Genomic DNA, 21535 nt, shown 5'->3' on the forward strand with positions numbered 1-21535 from the left:
GGAGGGTGAGGGGGAAAATCAAATTTAGATATATAATGTATTAGATATAAAAGTGATAATATATATTTATCAATTGTATTTAATATTTTGTACACTTTATGTAAGATTTGAAAATAAAAAATAATGGAAAAAAAAAAAAACAAATTAAGGGGATCAATAAGTACAAGGGGGCACTCAGAGAAATTGAAAGGGGAGAGGTTTAGAACAAACGCCAGGAAGTTCTTTTTCACACAGAGGGTGGTGGATACATGGAACGTGCTACCAGAGGATGTGATAAACAGGAGCACGCTACAGGGGTTCAAAGAAGCTTTGGATAGGTACTTGGAAGACAAAGGGATTGAGGGGTACAGATAAGAGTAAAGGTAGATTATAGGGATGGGATTAGAGGTAGGTTACAAAATTAATCAGGGACCACTGTTCAGGCACTAGGCCTGATGGGCCGCCGCGGGAGCGGACCGCTGAGCAAGATGGACCTCTGGTCTGACTCAGCGGGGGCAACTTCTTATGTTCTTATAAGAAAATCGCCGAAGCCAGCCAATCTAATATTTCCACACAGACGCGGCATCCGCTGACATAAGGCATCTGCAGAAATAAACTCCCTGAATGCTGCGGTGCTCCCGCCAACGCAGGAGACCAAAGTGCACACCTGTTTCGCACTGAAATGAGCTGGCTCCGTCAACAGTGTTATAAAAACCTACCCAGAGCCAACTGAAGCAATATTTCCCAAGAGCCGCAACATACATTTAGTAAAGTGAACCTCAGGGAAAACTGCATGAATGCTTCGTCATTCATATCAATGTAGACGAACAAGCACGCACCCACTGCGCGCGGTTCACTGAAGTATTCCTCACATATTTATTAAATCACTGCTACTGCCCTACAAAGTCCAGTGTTTTAGAAAACAACACAGAACCTGCAGTTCAACACAACTAAAAGACAGAAACCACAGTCGCGCACACAATTATATAACAGAACCCACAGCTCCAACTGAAAAATAGATACTTACAAGCTCTTTGTAGTTAGTGCCGGTAGATGCTGGTAAATGCCAGTTGCTGAGCACTATCAGGGCAGAAATGCAATTCAGTAACTGTGGTCTCCCTGTGTTTTGTTTTTTACAATTAAGGGAAAGAAGGAAAATAGAGACCCAGTCAGACCCTCTATCACTGGAGGGAGGGTGAGGCAGGGACCTGGGGGGCCCAAGTGTAACCCCTAAAGCCAGCACCATTCAGCCAGAAACCCCTTTCTCACTGAAGAGAAACCTCAACAGAAGAAATATAATTGCCCAGACACAGCCATAATTCAGGAGCTAGTTGAACAGCGACCATCCGCCTGCTGGAGATAAGATCATACGGAAAATACAGGAGGTGTGCCAGCTAATAGGACCATTTGTTAATCAGTTTCTCAATCTCTACCTGCTGGTAGATGTGTGCTATCCCACTAGTCCAGGGGTGTCAAACTCAATCACATAAGGGGCTGAAATCTGAAAAAAAGGCTAAGTTGTGGGCTGAACCTTATTAAAAGACTAGTCTTTAAGCCCGTTACATTAACGGGTGCTAGAACATATGTGTGTGTGTCTGTCTTTATTTCTTTCTCTCTCTCTCCTTAGCCGCTTTTTTTCTTTCTGCCTTTCTTTTTCCTTGGCTGTCCATCACCACCCCTTGCCTGCTCCCCCTGTCCATTTTCCCTTCCTTTTACCTCCCCTGTGTCCACCACCACCCCTTCACTGTTCTCCTTATGCAGCAGCAGCCCTTCTCCCTTTGTTTTACCTCCCCCCTGTCCAGCAGCACCTCTTTCCTTCTCCCCCTGTCCAACATTAGTCCTCCGTTCCTTTTCTTCAACCCCCTGTCCATCAGCATCTCTTTCGTTCTCCCCCTGTGCAACAGGTGCTAGAGTAGACGACTATTTTTTTTTTCCTTTCTCTCTCTGTGCTTGGATGCTGTCTGTCTGTCTGTCATTCTTTCTGTCTGTGTCTCTGTCTTGCGCCATGCCTGCCTATCTCTCTGTGGCCCCCTTCTCTTCCCCGGCATGATTGGTGTGTGCCCCCAGAACACCCTTCCCCCCAAAGCAGCCCCGTTTCCCAATGCCCCTGCCCCCTTTTGTGCCATGCCTGCCTGCTCCGTGGCCCCTTTCTGTTTCCCCCCTATGATTGCTGTCTGGCCCAGGAAACCCCTCACCCCAAAGTAGCCCCCTTTCCCTCTCCCCTTGTTGAGCCATGCCTGCCTGTTCTGTGATCCCCTGCCCATGACAGCTATGTGCCCCCAGCACACCCCTACCCCCAAAGCAGCCCCTTTCCCTCTTCCCCTGCTTGCCTGCCATGCCTGCCTGCTCCCTGTGCATCAGCATTTCCCTCCCCCTCACCTGTTCCTTCGTAGCAGCATGGAGATAAAACGGCTCCCTTAGTTCTTTGCTGGATTTTTTTTTAAGTTTAAAGATGCCTACGCGGCTCCTCTCACGATCCGGCCTGCGTCGGAAGCCTTCTCTGACACAGGCCGGGATCGTGAGAGGAGCCACGGCGGCAGTTTTAAACTTAAAAAAAAAAATGCAGCGAACTAAGGGAGCCGTTTTCAAAGCCGCCGCCGCGGCTCCTCTCATGAGCTGCACTTATATTATGTCGGAAGATGAGAGAGGAGCCGCGGCGACGGCGGCAGATTTCAAATTAAAATAATTTATGCGGCCAGCCGGCTCCCTCGAAACCCTCCCCCCCCCTTTCCCTTCCCGCGGTCCGTCTGGCTGCATTGTTCTCTCCCTCATTCTCAAACCGTCCATGCCAGCTGAAGTGGGAGTGGGGGGGACTCAGCACCGGCTGGGCGACTCGAGCCGCCGGCCCCCAGGAGCTCGAGGTCGACGGCGGACATGGCTTGCGTTGCCGAGTTTGGTGACGTACAACAAGCACATGCGCACTAAAAAAAACCCGACAGATCAGGGAACACGTTTTTTTTAGTGCGCATGCGCGGCCTAGCATTTTATTATATTAGATACTTAGGGGTCCTTTTATTAAGGTACGCTAACCAATTTAGCGCACACTAAATGCGCACCTTACTAAAAGGACCCCTTAGTCTTAGTAGAAGTATAGGGTTACAACCTCTCCAACCCCACGTCAGTAATGCGATGCATAAAAATAAATAAAAAAGGCAAACGCCCTCTTCTACGAAACTGTGCTAGCAGTTTCTAACACACAGAGCCGCGCTGAATGGCCCACGCTGCTCCCGACGCTCACAGGAACTCCATGAGCATCGGGAGGCCATCCAGCGCGGCTCCCTGCACTAGAAACTGCTAGCGCAGTTTCGTAGAAGAGGGGGTTAGCTGTGCTGTTTCTGAAACACCAGAATCAGGATTGTTAACTGAGCTCAGATAAGTGCATTTAATATTGCATAATTTTTCACTTACTTTGGGGGAAATGATGAAAAAACTTGTGCTTAACTAATGATGGGAGCACATGAAATATGTTAAGCTTATTTAATATGATACCTGTAACGCTTTTATTTTTAATATTTATATATAATTTTGTTTGTGTACGTCCTGGAGGGGTGTCTTTCCCCTTCGTTGGCCCGATTCTACGTTGAAATACTTGGGGGTACTTATCCCTTTGGATCTGTCTAGATTGTATCATTTGAATGTGGAACCGTTGTTTCTGGCCCTTCAGAATAAATTGCAGCTCTGGGGAACCCTACCTTTTCACTTTGGGGGCGGGTGCATCTTTATAATATGCTCATTGTCCCATGTTGGTTATATGTTTTTCAGGTCCTTCCTCTTTATTTGACCTCGGGGTGCCCGCCGCCTTGAGCATTTGGTTCAGAGATTTCTGTGGGCTGGGAAGCGACCTCGCTGCCGTACAAACTGGCAGTGGCTCCGTGGTACAAGGGTGGATTGGGTTTGTTGAACCTTCGCTATCTGACCATTGGATGTGGCCTGCGACATATTAATGATCTTTTCAGGGGTACGTCTGCCTTTACTAACACCTCTTTGGAACTTTCCTGTTTCCGGACCGTTCATTTTAGTCCCTATCTATATTCTATTCCTTCTTCTTTGCCTGAGTCTCTCTTTAGCAGGGTGTTACACCGTCCTCTGCAGAAGGTTTGGCAATGGGTCTGCAAATATCATTCTATTTCTGCTACTATCACTCCCTTTCTACCTGTCTGATTTAATAGCTCCTTTCTCCCTGGGGTGGATGGACTGAGTTTTCTCGATGGGAATCAAGGGGCATTCATTATGTGTTTCAATTGGTCGATGAGGGAAGAATTAAATCCTTTGCACAGATACGGGAAGAATTTCATCTCCCGTTTACTGATTACTTTGCCTATATGCAAATTCACCATTACATTACTTCATTTCCTTCTGGTTCGTTGAAGGCTTCCTGTCAGGAGCTGTTGTCTACAGCTTTTACCATTGGTTCTCAACTCCCGGTTCCCCTTAAATTTCATCATTGCCATTTGAAGGATGAGTCCCCCTTGTTTGATCATGTTACATTACGGAATGCTTAGACTCGGGACCTTGCTATAGAGCTCCCTGAAGAGGTGCTTTTGCAGGCAGTCCGTAGATTACCTGTTCTTCGCAAGTACACACTTTTTGGGAGCAACATTATAAGATAGTTTTCAGTTTGTATATTTCTCCTAAGAGGGCCTAAGAGTTTATCTTTCTGGGTTTCGCGAGTCAGCTACTTGTCCCAGATGCCAGACCCCTGAAGCAGACTTGGGCCACATGTTCTGGATTTGCCCCAATATTCGCTCCTTTTGGAATACTATTTTTCTTTTTGTAGAGCGTATTTGGACCATTACAATTAGACGCTCTCCTTTGGTTTTATTTGGAACTATTCCCCATTTCTACCCTCGTCACAGGGGGGCTCCTGCTTTCCTCAAGTGGACTGTCCTTATTGCCTTGAAATGTATCTTACTGAAATGGCTTGAGGGGGACGCGCCAGACTACTCTATCTTGCGGTGCCGGATGATTACTCTCCTGATGTGGGAACGCAGGGATGTGATGGACTTTTCCTCCCTCTCAGGGCGCGTTTTTCAACGCACCTGTGAGCCTTTTTGGACCACCATGACACCCTTGGCTCATAGCTGATTGCTTAACTCTTGATCCTATGTTTTTCTGTATCACTATTACCATTGGTATGCTTGTGTTGTTTTATGATACTCATTGCCTCTGTTGGGTTTGTTTTGGGAGGAGGACCTGGGGGTGGGGGTGGTGTGGGGGGTGGGGAGTTTTGTGTGAGGTATTGTATAAAGCTTTGAGCTTGTTTGTAGATCCTGTTGTTTATTTGTTTGTTTTTTGGATGAGCTCAATAAAATACATTTGAACATATATAATTTTGTTTTGCTTTTTGCCTGTCTAAATTATAACTTTCTAAGAATACCAGCCCCAAAATACCTTTCCTCAGCTGCAGGTCTGCTTGGGACCTGACTCTGCAGGTTCATGCCGCATCATCTATAGGTTCACATGGACTGCAGAGGATCGCTGGTCAGCAGTAGCAATCCTAGCAGCCCGCCGTAGCCTCAGCTGCACATTCCCTCTGGCACGGTCCCGTACGTCAGAGGAGGGGTGGGACCATGCCAGAGGAAATGGGCAGCTGAGGCTAAGGCAGCCTGCTAGGATTGCTACTGCTGACCAGCGATCCTCTGTAGGCCAAGTGAACCTACAGATGATGCGGCATGAATCTACAAATGATGCGGCACTTGTACCAGCGAGCCAGCTTTAGGGGAAATTGGAAATTGTCTGGCGGGCCTAATTTCAGTACCCTGTGGGCCAGGTTTGGTTCGCGGGCCAGAGTTTGACATGTCTGCACTAGCTCTGGATTCATCTGCTGTTGTTGCTAAGGAAACAGGATTTTAGAGGACCTTTGGGATAACCTCAAAAACCTTCAGAACTGCCATGTGCTGTGACTGCATCAGCTTCTCACTGCAGCTAGAAAAGGAGAAGGGACTTCTAACATAGTAAATGATGGCAGATAAAGACCCGAGTGGTCCATCCAGTCTGCCCAACCATAAATGCTCCATAAATTAATTTAGTTAAAAAGGTCCTTTTTCTTAGATATTTCTAGGCCAGAAACCCAGCGCCCTGCCCGGTATTATGCTTAGGTTCTATCTACTGGAGTCTCCATCAAAGCTCACTCCAGCCCATCTTAACCATCCCAGCCTTTGAAGCCCTCCCCAGCCTGTCCTCAATTGAATGTCCATATACTGGACACAGGCCTTGCAAGCCTGCCCAGTACTGACTTCTGCCTCAGAAAAGCAAGGGTGGCTCCGGTGGCTTATCTCCTTGGGCTGCATTTTATTCAGATTCCAAAATCTGAAATATATGGGGAAGATGCACATAACAGACTGCCAAGTCTCCTGACCAGCACCTGGCCTACATTCCAGCACCTGACTCCACAGGGGCAAGCAACACTCCCATGGAACCTACTCCCAAGCTTCAAGTGTTACAGCAGGCTGGTCAGACAGGTGCTCTCAAACTGTGGTCCTCCTAGTTTTAGACCCCAACGTCTGGCTCTTCTCCCAGGCAAAGTTGTCCCAAAACTCTTAGCACAGGGAAACCTTGAAAAAAATCAGATTACAACCTGAAAGTAATAAATCTAGTGCAGAGCAGAGTAAAAGACATCTTCTAAACTTGCTTGTAGAAGTTAAGGCTGAGGAGAGAGGGCACTGCTCAGGGAGACAAGGAGGCAGAGCTAAGAAAAATGATTATCTTCTACAATCCAATTTGTGAGTCAGGGATCAGAACCCATCCTGTAAGAATTGTATGGTAGGGCGTGGCTTGGAAGCGCGGTCGGATGAAAGAGCAGCTCCACAGTAATAGACTTAATAAAAGAGTAAATAAGCTATAAAAGTTAGTTCCACCAGTTATATTTACGATTTCTGAGCTTAATATGGCATCGGGTAAACAGCAGAAAGGAGACATGCCTGGTACAAGTTCAGGTAATGCAAAAAGATCTAAGCCAGAGCCGGCAATTTCCACGAAAGTGCCGCTGCCGAAAGAAGACAGCAGTGATATTTTATCAGAGCTCAGACAAATCAAAGATATTGTCTCTAACAACTCACAAAAACTTCAAGAGGTTAAAGATGAGGTAGCAAACCTCATGAAAAGGGTGGAACTTATTGATCTCAAATATGATCAACTGGAAAAAAGAACGGAGGCAAATGAGAAAGAGATACAGCAATACAAAGTGGACAGGAAAATAATAGATACTCTGACGAGAAACCTAGAAGACTGTATTAATAGAGGGGAAAGAAATAACTTGAGAATAATCGGGATACCAGAGGGAGTGGAAAAAAATGACCTGATTTCCTTCCTAGAAAACTTTCTTCCAAAGATCCTGCCTCTTACGAGATTTCCACTTGAATTTGAAAGGGCTCACAGGATCCCTGCATGGAGAACAAAACAACAACAGGGGCCACGTCCTTTAATTTTAAAACTTTTGAGACATCAATAAGTTATGGAAATTATCCGACTAGCAAAAGAAAATAAAAATCTAAAGTGCCAGGATTCAAAAATACATATTGTGCCTGACTTTGCTAAGACTACTGTATATAAAAGGAAAAAACTGTTGGAGATGTGCCCAAAACTAGGATCTCTTGGTGCTAGATATGGACTGATGTAACCTGCTATAATGAGGGTAACATATGCCAACAAAACTTTGAACTTTGAAGATCCTGTAAAATTACAGGAATTTCTGGAGAATTGCGAACAACCGATGTCTTTATAGAGATTATAATATCAAACATCTATTTTTATTATTATGGAGGTTGTTCTGGAAGAAGAGTTGATTAATGATTATTTTCATTGCTTTTGGCTTGTCTTATTTCTCTATATTTTTTTTTTTAACTTGAAGTTATCTATATGTAATGATATTTGACAAATGGAATCATTTTTGAATCAACTGTTTAAACTGTTATTGAAGCAAGATAAAAGAAGATGAGATTCTCTTTAGAATGCCTCCACTAGAATATTCAGGCTATATGCAAATAACTCTTGAGACATGGAATATAGGAAGGAAGATGGATTCATCATTCTATTTCTAAATAAGAAACACAGTAAAGAATTGGAGCAATGGATATGATGCTAATATAAGAACATAAGAACATAAGCAGTGCCTCCGCTGGGTCAGACCAGAGGTCCATCGTGCCCAGCAGTCCGCACACGCGGTGGCCCAACAGGTCCAGGACCTGGACTGTAATCCTCTATCTATACCCCTCTATCCCCTTTTCCAACAGGAAATTGTCCAATCCTTTCTTGAACCCCAGTACCGTACTCTGCCCTATTACGTCCTCTGGAAGCGCATTCCAGGTGTCCACCACATGTTGGGTAAAGAAGAACTTCCTAGCATTCGTTCTGAATCTGTCCCCTTTCAACTTTTCCGAGTGCCCTCTTGTTCTTTTATTATTCGAAAGTTTGAAGAATCTGTCCCTCTCCACTCTCTCTATGCCCTTCATGATCTTGTAAGTCTCTATCATATCCCCTCTAATGCAAACAGTCATGATGTAAAAGGTCACTCGGGGGCAGTAGGAAGCTGGGAGGGGGAGACTTATGTTAAGGACCCATGCGGTTTGTTCTGTGTCTCCGTCACCTACCTAAGTGTGGCCTACGCTATGTTATCCTGCAGCACATCCTCCTGCTTAAATACGCCGGTACTGTCTGTTGTACATTCTATGCTGTTGTGTTTAACTTCATTGTCTTCATACTTCTGGCTTGCCACACATGGGCTGATTTTTCTTATCCAGGCACGATCCGCCTTACTGACACTGACATCGATTTCTCAGACCTAAGAAGCGGTAAGCATCACAAGTACGACCGGGGGTATGACTGGGCAGTCTGAAATCGCTGTGAAATCTACCGGCCTTCATGATCTTAACACTGTCGTATCTGTCAATGTTGTGTCCGTCAAATGGATCATCACTGCCACTGGATAAATAATTGTGCTGGAGAAATAAACCAAAAATATTTCATAAAGTTCCTTTTCTATACAAGAGAAAAGGTCAAATGGAAGAAGCAAGAACTACAAATCCCAGGATGCAATGAGAATAAAAAAATAGGTCACTTGACAGTTCCAAAGGTTAGACAGCTAAACAGCCGGCGTTTATTTGCTCAAGTTAAAGGCTCAATGAGATGCTGCAAGGCTTAACTGATCTCCAGCAACTTTGAGAAACTTTATAGAAAAAGAAAATACCATTTTTCAAGAACGAAATATGATTAAGAATATGAGTCTGGATTCAGATGAAATGAAAATTAGTTCAAAGACGGTGTGAACTTAAGAATTCAAAATGATTGTTTGTAAGTGAGGAAGTAAATGTTAATCTGAATGAATATTTTTAACATTTAATGTAATTTTGAAAATGAATAAAGAATATTAAAAAAAAAAGAATTCAAAATGATATCTGACTGGAAAATAAGAATAATTAAAAGTGAATTTTACTGGTAGATAGAAGTTAACAAATCTCTTATAGAAAGATTCAGTAAGACATATGAATATCATCCACGTTATATAAATGACTTGGTAAAAGCTCAGAAGATATATTCTGTACACTGTTTCCAGTACAGGCCGGATTTCTAGAAATAGTTTGAAAGCACTCCTAACTTCCTGTTGAAGATAGCTAGTTTCTGTATTCTTTACAAAAAGTTTTAACCCTTTTTGTTTCTGTGACTTAAATATTGTCTACTGCAGTAGGATTAGTAGTTATTTCAGAATTTTGTATACTGGAAGCTTCTAGTGGAAATAGGAAGGCCAAAGTTCAATGTGTATGATGCTGCAAACAGTTTATTGCTTCTAACAGATGAAATAATAGTAGTGTACAGTGTCATTAGAACTGATTCAGATTGGCTGATAAAAGCATTGAGAGCTTTGAGGATCGCTCTGAGTTCCAACAGATTGATATGACACTGACGATCCGTACTGGTCCAGAGGCCTTGAGTATGGAGACCATCGAGATAAGTGCCCCAAGCGTAGGTCGAAGAGTCTGTCGTGAGGACCTTCTGATGGAAGGGGCATTTGAAAAAGCAAGCCTCTGGAAAGATTGGAAGAGAGCATCCACCAACGGAGAGACTTCTTCAATGAAGGAGTGACTGAGATGTGTTGAGAAGGAGGGTCGCAAACTTGCGTCCATTGAGATGTCAGGGTCCACTGAGGAATTCTGAGGTGAAGTCTGGCAAAAGGAGTCACGTCACGTGTACTGTGGAGGCCATGTGACCCAGAAGTACCATCATGTGTCTCGCTGAGATGGAAGAGCAGGAAGACACTGTATAACAGAGTTGAAGAAGAGCTTCCAGATGTTGTTGTGGAAGGAATGCTCTGAGTTGGACGGTGTCCAGAACAGCTCCAATGAACTGTAGATTCTGTGAGGGCTGAAGTTGAGATTTGGGAAAGTTGATTTAGAATCCCAGACTTTGTAGGAACCAGGTAGTCTGTTGGGTCACTACAATAACCCCTTGAGATGTGGAATCTTTGATGAGCCAGTCGTCTAGGTAGGGAAATACCTGAAGACCATGATTCCTTAGAGCTGCTGCTGCTACTACTACCAGGCACTTGGTAAACACTCTGGGAGACGAGGCCAGGCCGAAGGGTAGTACTCTGTATTGAAAATTCAGATTCCCCACCCGAAATCTTAGGTACTGACGGGAGGCCGGATAATGGGGATATGAGTGTAGGCCTCCTTGAGATCCAGAGAGCATAACCAGTCGTTCTGCTCAAGAAGGAGATAAAGGGATGCCAGGGACAATATTCAAAATTTTTCTTTGACTAGAAATTTGTTGAGCCCTGAAATCCAGAATGGGTCGCAGATCACCCGTCTTCTTCGGAACAAAGTAGTAACGCGAGTAAAATTCCCTGTTCTGCTGCTCCAAGGGAACTGATTCGATGGCATGGAGACGAAGCAGAGCTTGAGCTTCCTGAAGAAGAAGGGCGGTCTGGGATGGATTGGAAGGATACTCTCTTGGAAGAAGCTCTGGTGGAATCTGAAAGAAATGAAGAGAGTATCCTTCCCTGATGATGGAAAGTACCCAGAGGTCGGATGTAATTATCATCCATCGGTGATAAAAATGATGGAGACGACCTCCTATAGGGGGAAAATGAGACAGAGTCAGAACAGTGGAGGTTATGCTCTGTTGTAAAGAGTCAAAATGGCTGAGTAGCCTTAAGTGCAGCAGAAGGTTGAGGTTTCTGTTGTTTCTGAGGCTGCTGTTTCTTTAGAGGAGGGCAATTATAAGGAGCTGTCCTCGGAGTAAAACGCCACTGATAGATAGGAGCAGGGCGTACAGGTTTGGCTTGGGTCTGACAATAGAAGCAAAGGATTTCCCATGGTCAGGCAATTTCTTTGTGGCTGCCTCGATGGATTCATCGAAGAGGTCATTGCCATCATAAGGGATATTAGCCAAGAGGTCTTGAAGATTAAGGTCCATGTCAATGGTACGAAGCCAAGCAAGACGACGCATAGCCACAGAACAAGCAGCTGCCTGGGCAGACAACTCGAAGGCATCGTAAGATGACTGCAGAAGATGTAATCTGAGTTGGGATAAAGAAGCCAGGACTTCTTGAAATTCAAAATGCTTTTGAGTATCTAGATAAGTCAAAAACTTTGGCAATAGAGAAATAAGGAATTCAAAATAAGTAATGAATTGAAAATTATAATTGAGGACTTTAGAGGACATCATGGCATTTTGATAGATGCGACGTCCAAATTTGTCCATAGTTTTCCCTTCCCTTCCAGGAGGAACGGTGGCATAAACCTTGGAAAGATGGGACCTTTTGAATGACTCGACAAGCAGGGATTGATGAGATAACTGTGAGTTGTCAAACCCTTTGCGATGCACAGTTTTATACCTAGAGTCCAATTTTCCTGGAACAGCTGGTATGGAAAAAGATGTTTCCATGCATCGATCAAAAATCTGATTCAAAAGCTTATGAAGTGGAAGCTTAAGAGACTCTGCCGGAGGTTGAGAAAGATGCATGACTTCTAGATACTCCTTTGAGTATTTGGAGCCAGAATATAATTGAAGATCCAAGTCCACAGCCATCTGACAAAGAAAAGATGAGAAAGATAGCTGATCTGCTAATGCTTTGCCTCGAGAAGGACTCGAGGACGTCGAAGAAGCCTGGGTCGAAGATGAAGCTTCGGCAGGAAAAAAGGCATCAAAGGAATATGGTGACTTGGACGAGGCAATCGAAACTGGGACATCCTCGAGGTCCAGCATTGGAGACCTTGAACGAGGAGTCGGTGGTCTAGTCGAGGTTGGAGTAGATCGAGGCTTAGTGGAAGAAAGTCTTTCTTTAGAAGAAGAACTATGCCTGGAAGGATGCCTCGAAGAAGGCCTTGATCGTCGATGAGAACTGTGCCTGGAAGCAGATCTCGAAGATCGAGAAGACTTCGCCTCAGAGATGGAAGCAGCCGATGGTATCAACAAATGTATGGGACTGGAGGCTGTAGATCGAAGCTCCAGAGGCTTAGTGGAGGAACCTTGATGCACTCCCAAAGACTCTGCACCTTGTATAAAGTGTGAGAATTCCTTCCAAGGCAATTGCAAAGAATCTGCTCCTTGCTGTATGTGCACTGATGCCAGACCAGACACTCGCAGAGACTCTGCTCCCTGCAAAGAGTGTGTTAGGTCAGCCTGAGGCAGTGGAAGCGGCTCGACCTTGCGGGAGACTGCTGAATGCCCAGGCTGGATGAGAGGAAGAAGCTTCGGTCTCATATTAATAAAGAACTGAATGAATTGCTTCTCCAACATGGTCTGGAAAGAAGCCGGCAAGGATGGATCAGCGTCTGAAACCGGACCACCTGCCTTGGCTGGAGGTTCCTTTGAGGTAGTGTGAGTGTGCTTTGACTTGGTAGTCTTAGGCACTTTAATCACTACCGCTGGAACCAACTGCTGAGCTATCTGACCTGAGGAAACAGGGGAAGATACAGCAGATGTCGTTGAAGAAAGAGCCGCTGCAAACGACGAAGGTCTGATGAGGCTCGAGGTGGAAGCAGAAGCAGGAGGAACCTCGGTAGGAGTCGAGGCCGAGGTCGCCTTTGAAGTCGAGGGATCAGTAGAAGATTCCATCTCGAAGAGCTTGTCCACCAAAATACGATGACGATTGAAAGCTCAAGGCTGAAGCGTAGCACAGCGCAGGCATGACCTAGGATGATGTTTCGTCCCAAGGCACTTGAGGCATTGATGGTGTGGGTCCGTAAGAGAGATCGCGCGCTGGCACTTGCTACACTTCTTGAAGCCCGTGACATTCCGGGACACAGAAGTGAAAATAGCTGCCGCCAGATCGAAGCCCTCAGGCTGCGGCCGAGCTGCCTGTCCCGGAAAACAGACGGAAGAGGAAAAAAATTTTTTTTTTAAACTGAAAATAAAAAACAGCAATTCATGAGGAAAAAAGTTACAAACCGCGGTTCAGAGAAGGCACAAGTAATGAAGTTAACGCAGAGAGTCAAAGACGGACTTCTCGGCTCTGCGGAAAAATGAGAACTGAGGAGACGCGCCTTATGCTGGGCAGGAAGGCACTCGCGCATGCGCAGTGCGGGCAACTAGAAACTTCGAGTTTCTTCAAGCAAGTCTGCTTGTGAGGCGTCAGCATCCGGGCTCCGTTGATGACGTCACCCATATGTGAGAATACCTGCCTGCTTGTCCTGGGATAACAGGTATTTCCCTGGCACACTCCGTTGTGGGGAATCTGGGATCCCGGCGAATTCACCCTCCCCATATGCCGGCTGAGGAGGCTCAGAGCCACCGTGGGCTGGAGGTAGATCGGGGCGGCTAGCAGCCAAAGACAGAGCCTCTATTCTAGGCTTCCATCTTCTTTGGTGATGTCACTTCCTCTCCAGGGAAATACTTTTAAAACAAATAGGAGGAAAAATTTTCACTCAGAGAATAGTTAAGCTCTGGAACACATTGCCAGAGGTTGTGGTAAGAGCAGATAGCATAGCTGGTTTTAAGAATGTTTGGACAATTTCTAGGAGGAAAAGTTCATTGTTATTGAGAAAGACATGGGAGAAGCCACTACTTGCCCTGTTTCTGTAGCATGGAATATTTCTACTCCTTGGGTTTTGGCCAGTTACTGTACTAGTGACCTGGATTGGCCACTGTAAGAATGGGCTACTGGGCTTGATGGACCATTGGGCTGACTCAGTAAGGCTATTCATATGTTCTTAAGATGGCTCTAGGTGATTCTCCACATTGGACAACATCACCTGCACATGCATCAATTATTCTGCCTGTTTCCAACAATGCAATTTGACTTTCATCTCTTACCCTGAAGTCCTCTCCAAACTTTCGCAGTTCTTCTAACTGGTTTCTCTTCTGATCAATTTGTAGCCCTGCAACCAAAAAAAAAACCCAGATGATATCCCTCCTAGAGAATGACACTGGGAAAAAAATATGTCCCCATTTCTGCCCCATCATTGGGAGCTCGGGCCCCTTCCCCACCCCATCCCGTGAACCATCTGATCCTATCTGCACAAGCCTCAAATAGTTTTATACTGAACTTATTTTATTAAAGTATAGAAAGAAACAATATTCTGTACAATTGTCATTTTATAAATCAGAGCTCTGGCTGCTGAACTAGAGGAAGAGATCATCAGCTGGCAGGGCTTTGTTTATAAACATTTATCAACACAGCTACAATTCTACTTATCCTAAAGCAAAAAAAAAAGTCTGGTTTCTGCTTTCCTCATCTTCTTGTCATTCTCTTCCTTCCATCCACTGTCTTCCTTCTTTCTGCCTCTTCCATATGGCATCTGCTCTAATTCTATGCCTCTACCAGAAACTGTCTGCCTCTCCCTTCCATCTCTCCCTCCTTCCCCCAAATTGGTCTGGCACCCATATTCTTTCCTCCACTCCCCCCATAGTCTGGCATCTGTCTTTTCCCCTTCCTTTTCTCACTCCCTCCCCCCAGGTGGTTTTTAGCATCTCTCTCTCCTTCTTTCCTCCCTTCAGATCTGGTAATTGTCTCCTCCTCCAATGGTCTAGTATCTCTTTCTCCTCTCCCTTTTCCTTCCTTTTTTGCTATTCCTTCTCAATTTGTTTTCTACGTCTTGTCTACTTTCCAGTCCTCAATTTCCCTTTTATTGTGTCTACCTATAGCATCTGCTCCCCCCTCTCCCTTTAGCATCTGTTCCCCTCTCCCTTCCCCACTTTCATCCAGTGTCTGCTCCTCCCTCTCTCTCCACTTCCTTCGGCTTCTTCTTCTGACCTCTCTCTCCTCTCCCTTCCAGCATCTGTTCCCTCTCTCTCTCTGCCCTCCTCACTTCCATTCGGCATCTGCTCCCTCCTATCTCCTCCCCATTTCCCTTTGGCATCTATTCCTCTCTCCCCTCCTCGTTGGGTCATCTTCCTCCCTGTCCGTCACCTTTGCGGGCACTTTTTAGAAACTAGTTTTTTCTCCAAGCAGCCTGGATGCCCTAGCCTTTTCACAAGTTGCACACAACTACCCTGAAACTTCTCCTGTGATGCAACTTCCTGTTTCTGCCTGGTCGGTTTGCGTCAGAGGAGAAGTTTTGGGGTAGTCATGCATGACCTGTGAAGAAGGCTATGGCGTCAGGACTGTTCGGAGAGAAAACCTCGATTCTGAAAAGTGTCTGCAAAGGTAAGGGGAAGGGAGGGAGATGGCCCGACAAGGGGAAGAGATGCCAGGATCGCAGTGATAGGGAGGAGGGAAGGGGCAGCTGGACCACGTAATCATGAGGAAGGCTGCTGACTGAGAGGGGTGGGAAGGGAGTTAACGCATAACAGATACTTTACTGCGGAGACAAGGCCATTCACCATTCCACAGGGCGGTGAATGGCCTTGTCCCCAAACCCGCAGATACCAATCTTTTTTTCACCCCGTTTCTGCGGGTAACAGTCACCGTGTCATTCTCTAATCCCTCCATCAACAACAGGTTACGGTCATCTCTCCAATAAAAGAAATCCCAATCACATTAAGTTTCCAGAGGCACACCTTTGCAAGATGACTTTGTGAGATCAGACAGTGTCGTCACATCTAAAGGCCGACTCCCATCCTTTGCTCCACAAGCAAGAACATCTTTTGCTTTAAGAGAATTACATGTTGTATGAAGATTTGTACACACACACACATATATATATATATATATATATATATATATATATATATATATATATATAAAATATAAAAAAATATGGCTCCAACAAGCATGAACAATCAAGGCCAAATAATTCTATACAGGATATTAATTTTATAGAGGATATTAAACATATTAAACAGACTGAGCTAATCAAGATTAAGAATTAACAGTAAAACTCAGGTTCCTAATGAAGCTTTAGATAGCGGTCCCTGGACATGAACTGTTGTTAAAATAGCTATCTAAAACAAAGGGAAGAACCAGTTTAAAATGGTTACGACTAGATAATTGCTTTTGGATCAGTTAGAACCAGTGTTGGGATTTAGCACCATTAACCTGCATTCACAATCATCTAAAAATGTTCTCTCTGACCTCTCTCCCCCAAACAGATCTACTCTTATCACTGATAATCTGCAGCCAAGGGCGATACACTAGGGCTTCCTCTGAACTCTAAACCCACCAGCCTCTTTTTCCCAGCATATACTGAATAGGCAGCCTCATTTTACTTCTGGTACCTTCAGAAGGAGCAAACACCGTGGAGGAGGTAGTTTTGGGAGATTGTGGATTCATGGAAGAACTGGACTCTGCAGAGATTCTAGATTCAGGAGGAGAAGTAGGAGCAGAAGGGACAGCAGACCCTACAGGAGAATCTTGAGAAGATATCGAAGGGGCAGTGGAACCAGACTTTGGAGAGCGCGGTGGGTACATTCGACCAACTGCTGTAAGAAAAAAATGCTATACTGTATACAATCATGAATATTTCTCCAAAAACTTCAATATATCCATTTCTAAGGTCAACCGTTCTATCAACAGATCACTGGTCTTCAAACAGTTCTCATAAATCAGTTCACTCAAGAAGGCACAACTCATCTGCATTCACACTATACTCTCCTAGAGTTCACAACCTAACCCCATAATCTTATGACCTAGGGAAGAAAAAGGAGGCAGCAACTTCTCTGCAACTTAGATACGAAGACCAGATCTGAGACTTACTTGTAGGAGGCAGCGGAGAGACTTCTACAGGACGACTTGAAGGAGATGACATTGTTTTAGAGCCACGGATAGGACGCTGGGCCTTGGGGGATATACGGGATGGTCCTTCAAGATATAAATCCAAATTACATCCAAATGTTTAAGCATTCTCTTCCACAAAACTAAGTATTCAAAGTATCTCTATCTTTCAAAGTGACATACTACTGAAATTTCAGACACATCTCTAGTACAGGAAGAAAAATAGAACCAAACGTGTTCCCCCCCCCCCCCACCAAAAAAAAAAAAAATTGCCTCATTTTATTTTTATTTCCTCACCTCCATTAATTCCCCTTTGCTCTGATGCAGGGCTGCAATTGCTCTCCGAGTGATGCAAGCTGCCACGTGGTGGTAAAGATCCAATAGGGCGTCCTCCACGCGATGTGCTGGTCCTCATGCCACCTCGAGATCCATCTCTGACACGCTGGGGCAGCGGAATGTACTTTCCTTCCCTGTCAGCACAGCACAAATGGAAATTTAGTTTGTCAATATCTGCTCAACTAGTTCTCCCACATGTATTATATTGAGGCAATTATAAACAGCTTGAATAACTCACCTAACCAAAAGAACGACATGGGGTCAAATTTGTTCCCTTCTCTGTGGGATCTCAATATCCCCATCTCCGCAAGTTCTGTCCCTGCCTCATTCCTGCAAACTCTGCCTTAACCGCACAAGCCCTGAATCAGTAGAATGGAATGTTGCTACTCTTGGGTTTTGGCCAGGTACTGGTGACCTGGATTGGTCACCATAAGAACAAACTACTGGGCTTGATGGACCATTGATCTGACCCAGTAAGGCTATTCTTATGTTCTTATGCTCTTAAGTGTTCAAAGCTTGTGCAGAAGACAACACAGCTTGCAGAAATGGGGCAGGGACAGGAAGGGGAGAGATCCCGTCAGGGATGGGGAAAATTTGTCACCGTGTCATTCTCTAGTCCTCTGATTGTACGTTCTACCCCTGTACTGTGCTCAATGAGCAAAGAGATAGTCTGCTTCTTCCATGGTCAATGGTTAATATATTCTTATCATCTGAGAGTTCCAAATTAACTAGGCAGCTAATATATAACCAGTACTGAAAAAAAGTACTTTGGCATAGATGATCCTAAGAATGGGTGCCTTTTTGACAGATCATCAAGTTTTTGTATTCAATGTGTGTTCTTGGATTTCATTATCTTTAGGAGCTCAAGGATTCATCAACTGTTATTTAACACACACACACACACACACACATACATATACACACATACACATATACACACACTTCTCCCTCCATATTCGCATTGATAGGGGATTAACAGAACCGCAAATATAGAAAAAATGCAAATAATTTTTTCATATGTTATTCGCTGTTTTCTATTAAAAACCATCGTGAATATAGTGAAACTGCGAATAACATGGCGGGAGACCTGGCCCGTTCCTGAAGGAGAGGGGATGAAGAGAAAGGGACAGGGAGATATAGCCTGACCAGTGGAGAGAGGGAGGGGTATTCTGAAAGTGGTGAGCCATTTGTACGAGGTCAAAAGGGAGATGACAAGATGAATGAGAGTATGGAGAGAAACAGAAAGAAACACAGACATATATTCTACCGCCAGCGGGAGGAAGGGAGACAGAAAGAAAAGAAGAAAGACACAGGGACAGCGAGAGACACAGAAAGACAGACAGACAAAGGGAGGGATTCTTCTTTCTTCCATTTTCTGTTGTTCTTCTTCCTTCCCCCCTTGATGCTGAACAATAAGATGGAGGGAAAAAAGAGATGCTGCATCTCTCTCCCCTTTCCACCCCCAGACCTAACATTTCTCCCTCCCTTCCATCCCTAGGTCCAACTTCCCTCCCTCAGGTCCACCATCTCTCCCCAATAGTCCTCCCTTCAAGTATCTCTTTCCCCAGATCCAGCTTCTCTCCCTTCAGACCATTACCTATCATCTCTCTCTCTCCTCTGTTCCTGGCCCCATAAGCTGTCCCCCATGCCCAGTCTGGCACTTCTTTTAATACTCTCCCCCTTTGTACTTTATAAAAATAAAAAAAAGTTAGTCCAGGGAATTTCCTCGGCCCAACATGTTCTCCCTCTTCTCTCCATTCCATTCCAATATTGCCTTCACCTTCTGTCTCGCTGAAAAATCCGCTGGCCTCAGCTGTGATTCAGGAACGTTGGCCGTGGTTCCCCTTCCTGCTTTCAATCTGCCGCGGTTCTCCCCCCCCTCCCTCTGGCGGAATGTTTATGAATCGCTGCTGAGGCTGGTGGATTTTTCAGCAAAACAGAAGGCGAGGGCGACATCAGACCAGTCCCTTTCTCCCTATCTTCTTCCCTACTTCCCTGTGCAGCAGCCGCAGCATTCCCTCTCCCTCCATTAACCGCGAGAGGAGCCTGCACAAACCTAACAGCCCGAGCCTCCAGCAGTCTAACTTCCCGGTGGCTCATCTGACGATTGCTGCCTTCTCCGACGCAGGAGCGGCTCGTGAGAGGAGCCGCTGCAGCGTGTCTGAATTTGAAAAAAACTTCGGGCCGTCTCCGTGCTCGGCTGCAGCGGCCAACATCCGTCTTGACTTATTTTTTTTTTTTTAGTTGAAAGACGCGGCGGTGGCTCCTCTCATGATCCCCACCTGCGTCGGAAGTCTGACGCAGGCGGGGATCGTGAGAGTAGCCACCGCCGTGTCTTTCAAAGAACCGTAAGCCGCGCATGCGCACTTCCTATGTGTCGCTACAGCTCACGGAAAACCGGCGCACACATAGGAAGTGCGCATGCGCGGCTTACCATTTTATTATATTAGATGAGAAGCCATTCCTTTAGTTAGTACATTTAATTAATTATTATATGATGAGAAGCTATTTATGAATAATCCAAGAACGTAAGTTTTTAACATAGTTATTTATTATATATTGCACAGCGTGATATTTATGAATTGTTATAAATTATGTATTTTTCATTACTGTAAGGTTTTCCTATTTGAACATTGTGGGCTCTATATGATAAAAATGTCCTCTGTGATTGATAGGCTGGATTTAGAATGTATTCAATTTTAGATAATAGATGAGGTTTTTCATGAATTTATTAATAGTGCTGTATAGATGATGTTTTGGGTATTATCATAGGACAATATAGTTGATGTTATATAAACATTAGTTTTAAAAATTATTGATGAAAATATTAAGTTAGTATGATTTATAAGTTAAAATACAGTTTGTAGGATGTTGTGTATTCATAGATTAATTGAAAATTTGTACATTAAAGTTATTTTTGAATTTATGTTATATAGTGCTCCCAGCTGGAACCCTTGAAAAAGCCCGTTGTGGCGAAACGGGTCCCGTCAGGCATAAAAGCATTGGGGCAAGCACACTACAATATAATAAAGGAAATAAAGAATGACATTATATTGGTTTATCATCCATGTTTCATCATTTATGATTTTGATTGATTGTTGATCTTCAATCCTTATAAGTGAGGTTTTTGTATCGTGTGTAGTATACAGACCCCCAAGACAACAGGATGACCTGGATATAGAATTAATCGAGGATATAGAGAATATCACCTGGATTTACTAAGGTGAGATCCTGCCAATCCAACTTAATCAGCTTCTTTAACTGGGTGATGGGGAAGCTGGATATTGGGGAGTCCCTAGACATCGTATACTTGGACTTCAGCAAAGCATTCGATAGCGTACCATACCGCAGGTTGTTGAACAAGATGAGCTCTATAGGATTGGGAGACACGTTGACAGCATGGGTTGGGGACTGGCTTGGAGGTAGGCTTCGGAGGGTGGTGGTAAACGGCACCCCCTCCGAAACGACGGAGGTGATCAGTGGAGTGCCACAGGGCTCGGTCTTGGGCCCAATCCTATTCAACATCTTCATAAGGGACTTGGCTGAGGGACTTCGAGGTAAAATAGTGCTATTCGCCGATGACGCCAAACTATGCAATGTAGTAGGCAAGAACACAACAGACAAAAGCACAGTGCCGGACAGTAACTCAATGCCCGACAGTATGGTGCACGACCTACTCCTACTGGAGCGCTGGTCCAGGACCTGGCAACTAAGTTTCAATACCGAAAAATGTAAAGTCATGCACCTTGGCAGCCAAAATCCATGCAAGACTTACACCCTTACTGGTGAGATCCTAGCGAGGACTGTAGCAGAACGTGATTTAGGGGTGATCATCAGTGAGGACATGAAGACTGCCAAGCAAATGGAGAAAGCATCATCTAAGGCTAGACAAATCATAGGTTGTCTACGTAGGAGTTTCGTCAGCAGTAAGCCCGAAGTCATTCTGCCATTGTATAGATCCATGGTGAGACCCCATCTGGAATACTGTGTACAATTCTGGAGACCGCATTACCGCAAAGATGTGCTGAGACTTGAGTCAGTCCAGCGAATGGCCACCCGGATGGTCTCGGGACTCAAGGATCTCCCGTATGAGGAACGGCTGAAAAAATTGCAGCTATATTCACTCGAGGA

General features: G+C 44.8%; 1 protein-coding gene across 4 annotated transcripts in view; it reads right to left on the reverse strand.

The window, feature by feature from the left end:
- Window positions 1-21535, reverse strand: part of ATXN2L (ataxin 2 like) — a 414538-nt gene that overhangs the window by 220013 nt on the left and 172990 nt on the right. For 2 of the 4 annotated variants that reach the window (XM_033946502.1, XM_033946498.1), the window contains exons 9-13: window positions 17366-17538; window positions 17051-17155; window positions 16573-16776; window positions 15916-16005; window positions 14230-14294 (exon numbers count right to left, since the gene is read on the reverse strand). In XM_033946502.1, the coding sequence (XP_033802393.1) occupies window positions 14230-14294; window positions 15916-16005; window positions 16573-16776; window positions 17051-17155; window positions 17366-17538 (637 nt within the window). The remainder of the gene's footprint in view (window positions 1-14229; window positions 14295-15915; window positions 16006-16572; window positions 16777-17050; window positions 17156-17365; window positions 17539-21535) is intronic. The other 2 variants (XM_033946500.1, XM_033946501.1) reach the window with 2 other exon arrangements.

The sequence above is a fragment of the Geotrypetes seraphini genome, chromosome 5 (assembly GCF_902459505.1).
Source record: "Geotrypetes seraphini chromosome 5, aGeoSer1.1, whole genome shotgun sequence".
Classification (NCBI taxonomy): domain Eukaryota; kingdom Metazoa; phylum Chordata; class Amphibia; order Gymnophiona; family Dermophiidae; genus Geotrypetes; species Geotrypetes seraphini.